We start from the raw sequence: 10,464 nt of genomic DNA, 5'->3' as shown, positions 1-10,464 counted from the left end.
TTCTAAAAAATTACAATTAATTCTCAATTCGTTCGTGTTAGATGTACCAAATTGCACTAAAAATACACCTAGAGCAGCGGTGTAAAATAAATTAAAAATTTTAGAGACATGCCGTAGAACAATTTTTTGCTCACAATAACGTCGTTTATCGATGAAAAATTAAAAAAAACGCCGGTAGGCAACAGTTCTGTTTCATCATTTTCTGAAGAATCTTGAAAATGTTTGGGAAATGTCATTTTTTTCACAAATCGACTATGTGGAAAGATCTAGCTGAAGACTAAGCAAAGCGGTTTTGAACTGCGTTTAGATCCGAGCACTCGGATCAGAAGTCATTTTTTGGGTAACCTTCAAACCGATTCAAACCGAAATCGTAGCGCCACCGGTCATTTTAGATCAAAATTTAATGCACACTTTTAGCCCCGTACGAAAGCAGAGGGTAGAGAGTACAGCCATGACTAATTGATTAATCAGAAGACAATAAAACAATTCAATGAATTTGGTTTCATAAAAAGGACTTTACACACCACGTCCAACGTAAATTGATTTGTAAAAAAAAACAAACAATTTGTCTCTTTGGTCTTTTCCTTTAATCGTTTCTTATTACCAGCAGTCGTTTTATTATTTATAAGTAAAAATGCATTTGACTTTCGAAGCAATCAATATAAAATGTGTAATGGAGTTTATGGGCTGCTTCGGGCGTACTTTACAAGCCATTAGCAATTTTACACATAAACCACCTGTTCTTCCTATATTTGCTACTGAAATATACAGTGAACAAGTGCATTCATGTCCTTACTGTCCGTATATAAGTATAGATGTGCTTTAAAACCTGCACGGCAAAAAGGAAGGTTGGTTATTTTCGAGCATATATGAAACAATGAAATCATTATATGGCTATATACGTTAGTAGATGTATGGTACGTCTATGGAACATTGCATTGAATACTTTCCATACACTTTTTCTCCGACATAAAATAGCTTCAGGAAACATTTTCTTGTATTTAGACACATTGTATATAAGGTGAATTTATGTTGTACCAAATAATATTATGATTCTTATGTGCACACGTTGTACATATACATATAATGTATGTGCATGCACACGTATGGATATATACAGTGTCGCTGGTTGTATATATTATTAAAATTTCGAACCATGATGGGTATTGTGCTTCTTATAAACCGAAGAAAACTGACGATGTGTACACTCACTACATCTGTATGCATAAAGGGGTTAACAGACATAAAACAGGACACAGAAAGGATTGGGATTCAAAGTATATGTGTCGTATAGTAACAAATAAGAACGTTGGTTTTAAATCCTTTTGGGGATTTCACCATAATCTACATAAATAAATGTTGAGGAATTTTTTACCATATCATTAAATACTTGACTTATTTAGAAGGAAAGTTATTTATATGCTCTTAGCTCGACTCGACTATGTCGTGGCTTTTTTTTGAGGAGAAGTTCATTAGGAAACGTTACTTGCAATTAATTTCAAACAATGAATGCAACTGGCTCGGTTCTCAAAAAATCAACAAAATGGTGAAGCTAAGGAAGTCAAATTTCAAATCAACCCGGTGTGGGATTTAGTATCAAAATAGTGCGTTAACAAAAGTAAACGTTTGCTTAAAAAATTAGTTTCGGATTCCTTGTTGGTCTTCCCTTGGTTATCAAGAAGGCCAATTACGTCGTGAACAGTAAACCATCCACCGAAATGCAGAACTAATTTAAAACGATAGTGAGCAGATGGCAGCTGGTTCTAACACAGTCCACCAAAACTTTTCAGTCTCTATACTAGGCTCTTTGAGATGAGATTTGAAACCCTTTCATTACCGAAATACTTCATAGTGATACGAACCTAGCGCCATTCTAAGAGCTCAGACAAATTGTACCTAGACTGGTACTTCGCACGATAAAATCCCCAACATAAGTTTGTCAGGGCAGGGTTCAGGGCTCCTTTTCAGGGCTGAAAACACATCAGCATTTTTCCGTTGACGTGATCGGAAAAATTACTGGGATTTCTATTGTAATCACATATTCACCACAGGCTAAACACGTTTACGTTTAAGGCGCCACTGGTACTGTAAGTTATTTGTGTACCTGTCCTGGATGCTTAATTTTAGGCAATTTCGCGGATTGTAGGTCGAACGCCTACAAGCGAAAGTGCCTTAAATCAACCGTCCCAAGCAGGTGCATTTGATGTCGCTGAGTTTGGTCCAATGTCCAAAGTTTGTACACAAACCAACTGTCAGGGCCGGACTGGCTCCCAAAAGGCGCACTTGTGCGATGAGTCGAAAGGCGCAAAAAACGAAAACTTATTATTTAGAAAGAATATAAGCATATGCTCTCTTTCAGTTGTTACTTGCACAAATCCTATACATTATTTCGGATACAGTTTGTTATGCTACAGTTGGAATTGATAAAAGTACTAAATTGTTAAGTATACTACGCGAGCAGAGCGAGCGAATTTTTTTTTATGAACCGTTCGAAGCTGAAATTCTATTGAAAACTTGCTTAGGATTAAAATAAGAATTATTAGAAAATTACCAAATACATTAAAAGTGAAAAACGCTAATAAACCGATTTCCCTGATTTTTTAGTATTCTTGTGATGAATCGCCAAAAAAAGAAATTGCCAAGAAAAATCCACAAAGTGTAAAGAAACGTCAGAAAAAGGAAGAAAAGCTAAGAAATGGGAAAAAACGCCACGAATAGAAAATTTGTCTTTCTGTCGTTTCTTCACAATTTGGCGATTTTTTCTGGCGATGTAACAAATAAAAAATGGTCAATCGACAAGAGGAATCACCAAACGCAAAAAAAATCGTCGAGGTGTGAAAAAACACAAAAATGATTTGTTTATATCTTCACGTTTCATCACACTTTAGCGAATTTTATCCATTTACGAAACGTAAGCGTTTAGTGTGATCCTAGCAATTTTATCCTTCTACGAAATGTAATATAAAGGCACATCGCGAGATCATAGTAATTTTAACCTTTTACAAAATGTAACATAAACGCGCTTCGTAAGATCCTAGCCATTTTATCCTTCTACGAAATAACGTTTCTTATGTGAAGACGCTTGTTTAAACTTTAGAGATTTTTGGAGTTTTATCATCTTTTGTTGATTTGCTGAATCACCTGAAAAAACCCCAAAGTGCGAAGAGACACCAAGAAGAATCGACGAAGAAACGCCAAGAATGGAAAATTGGTCGTTCCTCACATTTTTTGGCGTTTCTTCTCGCATTGCCGATTTTTCTTGTGATTTAACAAAATAACAAAAAACGAGGAAACACCAAGAAAAATCGCCAAAGTGTGAAGAAACGCCGAAGTCTGAAGAATCGCCAAGAAATTTTTTTTGGCGATTTTACTTTGGCGATTCTTCTTGACTGTTTTTTTTTTATTTTAGTCGTATTTAGGCTAAATCATAATCATGTGAAAATCGACCAACCGAACTTTCCGTTTAAAAATCCCAAAGTTTCACCAACAACAGCAAAAACATTTCTTGGTGTTTCTTTGTATGGAATAAAAATGGATTGTTCAATGAGTTTCATTTCAAATTAAGGTAACCAAAATCGAAATTCAGACAGTCAGTCAAAGAATCTGACCCGTCAAGCAACTAAAGAAAACTCATTTCTTTCGACAGAAATCGAAGGTGAAACTGTATTCCGTTGAAGGTTTAACGATTTCCTTCGTTAGCGCCGCAGGCGAAAATTTTCGCGTTTTTCAACGACAAAATATAGAAATTACAATTAGCGCCTTTTACGTTTCATAATATCATCTAGACCAGCGATACAATAGTACATACATTTTATTTCTGAAAAGGCGCAAAATCCAAAAGGCGCACTTGTGCTTTGCCTAGTTGCCATATATGGCCAGTCCGGGCCTGCCAACTGTGGTGGATTTATCTTTAAACCTCATGCACAAATAAGGTGAAATAATAAAGTGGTGAATTTATGATTTTCTGTTTGAAATATATTTCGGAAAAAGTCGTCCAAAGTTGCGGTGATTCTCATGAAAGTAAATAAAAACTTTGGACAAAGTCGTCCAAAGTTACGGTCAGCTACTTCTCATAAAAACAAGTTGAAAACTTTGGACATAGTCGTCCAAAGTTACGGTCAGCTATTTCTCATGAAAACAAGTTGAAAACTTTGGACAGAGTCGTCCAAAGTTACGGTCAGCTTCTTCTCATTAAAATGAATCAAAAACTTTGGACATAGTCGTCCAAAGTTACGGTCAGCTACTTCTCATGAAAACAAGTTGAAAACTTTGGACAAAGTCGTCCAAAGTTACGGTCTCTGTCCAAAGTTTTCAACTTGTTTTCATGAGAAGTAGCTGACCGTAACTTTGGACGACTCTGTCCAAAGTTTTCATGAGAAGTAGCTGACCGTAACTTTGGACGACTCTGTCCAAAGTTTTTAATTTATTTTCATACAAAGAAGCTGACCGTAACTTTGGACGACTTTGTCCAAAGTTTTTATTTACTTTCATGAGAATCACCGCAACTTTGGACGATTTTTTCCGAAATATATTTCAAACATAAAATCATAAATTCACCACTTCATTATTTCACTTCATTTGTGCATAAGGTTTAAAGAAAAATTCAACACATTTGGTTTGTGCCCAAACTTTGGACATTGGACCAAATTAATCGACGTTGCACTTGTAAGTTTTCATGCAGAGTGCCAAAACATGAAAACATTCATCAATTTGCGTTCTTGTCATTTTTAGCGCCAGTCTTCAGTTTTTTTTTTGGCGTCATGATAGTTCGTTGTACAGTGTCTATATTCAAAACGGCACTGGGTTCAGTTGTTTATCAAAAATACTTGATTAAATCAAGTAAAAGATTCTATAACTATGAACCCTACTGCCTGTATCATATCAAGCCCAAATTGGGCGGTTAAAAGGACTGGCAGTGTAGAGAAAATCAAATCAAAGGACAAAGTAGTTGAACAATTGCATATATTTGCGCAATATTTCTATCATACTAGAACATCTCTGTATAAAAATATGTGAGAATCCAGCACGCATCAGCTAGTGATTAAATTTTGCCCAGATTGGTAAGCACCTTCGTAAAGAAATTAATGGCGGCTAAATATGCATCCGCAGTCACGAACTCATTGTTATCGTGAACCAAGAGCGGTGTATTTATTATTGGTGAGAAACCAAATCCGGGAATGTTTTCCTGTACAACATCAAAATGGTAAGATTTTTTACATTGTTTTCATTATCAAACGTACTCTACGCAAAAATCTCATATCGGTTGCACCAACTAATATGGAAGGAACCACTGTTATGTTACTGAAAAGTGATTGGGAAAAGCTCAAAGTGTTGTCCATTTCATTTTTGTCAGAATTAAAATGCCTTACAATTCTTTGGCTGTAGTTTCAATCACAGCCCACATTGGATTGGTCGAATCAGTACGCGAGGCCGGGGCTTTCGGAGTTTTAATCAAGTAATTTATAGTGATGTTACCTCCCGCTTCTTTACACCATTTGTTAATCTATCGAACAATATCAACATTAAATTAAACAAATGCAGAGGGGACGTTTGATCAAAAGATTCGCTTTGCAAGTTGAAATATATTCAAATTTCATTTTTATCAACGTCCTACTCACTTGTCTTTCGAAAGCGGCGTGGTCTACATCAACACCTAGTTAGAAGCAATTTTGAAGGTTAAATTCAACCAAAAATGGGACACTAATGACACTCACCTAGACGTACGTCGAAAATGGCCCTGAGTTCTGGCGGTACAACATTAGCCTGAACACCGCCTTTTAGCACGGTTAGATTGATTGATGTCACTTTTCCAGCAGCGACTCCTTTTTTCGATTTCTTCACTTCATCTTTTCGCATTTTCATAAACTTGTCCATCAAGTACGTAATCTTTTCACCAGCCGTACCTTCGAATAAGAGTGAAGCATGCCCGGTCGGTCCATTGCAGATAAATTCAATCTGCCACGGACATCGTTCATCGTAGAATACACCGATAGTATTTGTTGGCGAAACACCACCTTCGTCCAATGCATACCCGACATTCAAAGCCTTGAATTCATTACTTGCCACAAAACCTGCCATTCCATTGAAACCGCCAAGCTCCTCGTCGGGGGTAAATGTAACATGAATAGTACGTTTCAATTGTACGCCGTTTCGCTTGAGTGCTCGAATAGCGGCTAAATGTATCATTCCAAGTCCTTTTGTATCTTGTGTACCTCGTGCATAGATTCGTCCGGTTTCGTCTACATCAGCAGCGAATGGTGGATGAGTCCAAAATTGTTCAAACACTGGTACAACATCCGTGTGCGAATTTAACATAATTGACGGAAGGTCCGGTTGGGATCCTTGCCATGTAATGACAACCACTGGATTTTGTGCGTTAACAGGATAGACAACAGAAACTGGAAGGCCCAGACCTGCCGCTTGTCGTTTCAAAAATTCAACGCATGGCTCTGAGAACATAATCGGGATAATTTTAGTGAAGGGAACTCATCTGAGTTCGAAAATATTACCATAATTGATGTTTGGATGAACTGTCGGATATCTTAAGTATTCACGGAATATTCGAATCTCCTCATTACCATACCAAGGCGAAGTTGTTGGAAGTTCTGGAACGGTGTCTCCCAAGGAAATTCCCAAAATAGCGCTTTAAATTTAACAAAAGGCTTACAAGAAGGAAATTAGTATTTAATCTAGATAGTAGAATGCCCCGAATAGGAATGAACTTTGAAGAAAAAATGATTTGCAAACACGGTCGCTCGTCCAAAATGTGCTTTCAGTCTCTTTTTACATTTACAAGTTATCGAAGCGGGAACTGACAAATTTTGCATTAAATTTTGGTGACAAAAACGATCAAAGGATCAAAAGCACCACAACAATTTACTTGTGAATGCAACAAACTTAAGTAATTGAATAAGACGATGCACATTTCCAATAATTTCTAATGAAATGTAAACACCCAATTGACAAAATTCTACAATACCATAACACTGCAAAGCCAAGAAGACCTGACCGACACTTGTTAGTAAACATTTTGGTTGTGATGTGAATAGTCGATCTGAACCGGCTGAACTGAAGAAATTAAAACCGACCTCCTATTTAAATGAATGAACAAAAGCTGTTACTGTTATTGCCAGATATGAAAGCACTTCAATGTCAATCCATTCAAGGTGCCGACAAAATCAAATCTTTGATAGAACCGTAAAATATCAGAATCTTTATTGTCACATGCGCCAAAGTCACATTTAAATTTGCAATATTTTAGAGTCTCATCAATCTTACTCATAGGTAGTTAAGATTAAAACAAAAAAACGTGAGCAATTTCACTTCCATTTGTATAACTTTCCAATTATGGGCGGTGTAAACGATTATTGTAATTATCATAATTTTGACAAAGGTTATTAATAAGACATATCATAAGTAAAATTTACGATGACCGATAATGAATGATTATGGTCATAAAACACAAATCAGTTTTGGTAATAAAAAGTAATTTCAATTATCGCTACATTTATAGTACCTAAGTGCAAGCTTGTATATGTATACAATATTCCTTATATTTTTGGAACGTTCTCATGATTTCGACTTTACGTTGTGAAACGTTAGGATTTTATTTCTCCTATTATTCAATATTAGCAACTTGACTCAGGTATCGAGTCCCAGGTCGTGATAATTTAACCTGTTATACACGGCAAGCATATGACCAGTATTATTATCGGGACTATTACTTCCATCGATCAAAGTATTTTACGTGTTACGGCATGTTTCATTTTCGTTTACATTGCCTTATCACGTAAAGCATTGTACTTACGAGGTTCCAAGTTGTTATTTGATAAGTGGGGTGTTACAGCCCGACCCGAAGGGGAGCCTCGGAAGTAATATACTAATAAATGGGTTGATTTCAAATCTTGTACTTCAATTTTTTTAACATGCATTTTACTATATAAGCGACCATATTACCCAGAGCTTGTCATTATTTTTGTCGTCGTTATCGATAACAGATGAATGACAGGGTAAGACTCATTTCAATACTACAGCAACAAAGAAAAATCATAACCTATTGACCTGACCTGACATATACATTCCAAAAACATACCCGAACAAAAGGTTATGTCTTCGTCTACGGACTTTATAGAAGTGTATCAAGAACAAACTATATTTAATCGAATAGTACGCAAATGTTTGGGAGTGATAAAAGTTGATTCTTTTCGTTTACTTGGGCGCCAAACACACGAGCAATTTGCATCGATGAGATCGATTATGGAAACCATTTAAAATGAAATACGAAACACACAAATGTATGCTACAATTTTAGCTAATCATCGATGCCTCTTAGAATCTACTTGAAGATTTTAATTTTAATTTATTTTCAATATGTTCTTCTCTATCCGAAGACACATTGCCCGGATTATTATATTTTCATATATAAAGCTAAAGCTCAACAAAATTGTATTAAAAACTATTAAATTAAAATCGGTTAACATTGAAAGCTTGCATTCCGACAAGCAATGCAATCAATAAAAATGCATAGCATAGTCTCCGTGCACTGTAATCAAAACGAACAAAACATATGTCCAAAACCGAAAATCGACCGGTTTTAGCTATGGCAAAAATTGAATGAATTCGAAAAGAGATTTATTGTAGCCCAAACCATCGTTTCTAGTCAATATAAATTGGTGCGGTAAGGGTTTTAGGTTCAAAACGATTAATGTTGGAACTGTTGAATCTTTATTGGGTCTTCAATCACTGGACGAAAAATATATGTTTAAAATCAAAAGAAAAATTGCATTGTTTTTATCGGCTTAGAGCGATTCGGGAATTTGTGTGTGTTTTTTTATCTCTTTTGTTTCATTTGTCTGTTTGTTTTTTCTGTTTGTTTACTGGCCAGTTCAGGTGGAAATAATAAATTATTTTCGTAATGGTTCCCAGCTTCCACTTTATTTATGCGGACATTCGAACAGTATTTGCTTACAACGTAGTGTAGCCTCAGGGTGAATATAATGAAAAATGTAGCCGTTTTGACCATGACAAATTGTTAGACTAATACCTTTCGGATTTCACATCACTCGTCTCAACTGATTAAAGATAAAGAGCAGTCAAAGCCACCGAATTATACAGTCAATAGAAAAGGTGCCAACAATCTTGAATTAACGCAAGACCAAACAATCTTGGACTAATCGTGATACCAGTTGAAGTAAGTGAACAGTTTCTAGGAACAAAATACCGATTCTGAGTTAAGCTCAGCTGTATGTAATCATCGCTTAGTACCAGGCGATATTTTAAACAAAAGAAGTACTTCACAAATGATGATTATACCAATACGCTTAATCACGCACACAATGAGACAAAATCGATTCTTCCAGGATTCACTTAAAGGTAGCACCTCCAAATATTCCAATATGTTGAATTTGAAAATTTATGAGCTCATTGAAATGAACGAACCGTACGATTTAGATATTGAATCAAATAATAGGTCAATAGTCTATAACAGACAAGAAAAATTAACTTATTGCGACCATTGAAAAGCAGTGAGTTCGAAATATTTTCATGGAATTCTACGACATTAAATCAATATTAACTAATGTAATCAAAAATTAAAATTCCCATCTTCCATTTCAATGAGAAGTTTGCATTCCTACAGCAGAAATCAAGATTTTAAAGAAGAAAAAGAAAAGAAAAAGTAAAGCGAACAAAGCGAGTTGTGAAGTAGGTTATGTTTATTTTAAATTTAAATTTTTCTTTATGAATCACAGATTTTTTACATTTTCCCTTAATAATTTTGAAATCTATTTATTCATTTTCATCATTTTCCCTCTCTCTGCACATTTCCATATTTCGTTGCATAACCAACACGAACCACATCAAATTGTATAAAAATGTAAATTACTCAAGAAATTACTACATTGCCTGTTATAAAAGTAAAAAATGAGGAAATGTATTTCATTTACCAAATTTCTACTTCTGAAACACGAATTTCATTAAAACATTTACAGAAAATTCCTCTGTACAACATTTTGAAGATGTATTACAGAATAACTAAAGCGGAGTCGTATAAAATGAGTACAAGTCGGAAAGTCATTTTCGTCATTATTAATATACTTTTTCGCAATTCCGGTCCATAATCATCACCTTTCCATGCATCCATTTAATGTCGTTTTGAAGGTATTTATTTCACTGTATTCCCGGACACAGCGCAATATGAACTTTTTTTCGCACGCAGTGCGTTATCAACTTTTTTTTCGCACGCAGTGCGATATCAACTTTTTTTCGCACGCTAAAGAACCTATTACCTTCAACGAAGGCTAAATTATTATAAATAAAAATCTTGCATTGACCAGAAATCGAACCCCCGACACCGAAAGGCTTTTGAGCACAAAGCAGCGACTTTAGCCATTCGGCTATAGAGTCACACAATTATACCGAACGTATTGTTGAAGCGTACATACTAAGCATTGACTACTCGATTTC

The 10,464-nt window shown here is 35.5% G+C and overlaps 1 protein-coding gene across 1 annotated transcript; it reads right to left on the bottom strand.

Annotated features, from left to right (window-relative positions):
* Positions 1–4,945: 4,945 nt before the first annotated feature.
* On the bottom strand, positions 4,946–7,120 carry LOC119080728 (aminoacylase-1-like). Its single transcript, XM_037189245.1, has 7 exons — positions 6,980–7,120; positions 6,510–6,643; positions 5,715–6,449; positions 5,619–5,653; positions 5,370–5,503; positions 5,241–5,301; positions 4,946–5,185 (listed from the first exon to the last, which is right to left on the bottom strand). Exons 1-7 carry the CDS (start codon positions 7,027–7,029, stop codon positions 5,042–5,044), a joined length of 1,293 nt encoding a protein of 430 aa, XP_037045140.1. The 5' UTR covers positions 7,030–7,120; the 3' UTR covers positions 4,946–5,041.
* Positions 7,121–10,464: the final 3,344 nt, after the last annotated feature.

Source organism: Bradysia coprophila, unplaced genomic scaffold (genome assembly GCF_014529535.1).
Source record: "Bradysia coprophila strain Holo2 unplaced genomic scaffold, BU_Bcop_v1 contig_350, whole genome shotgun sequence".
NCBI lineage: Eukaryota > Metazoa > Arthropoda > Insecta > Diptera > Sciaridae > Bradysia > Bradysia coprophila.
This window is presented reverse-complemented; position numbering and strand designations above follow the sequence as displayed.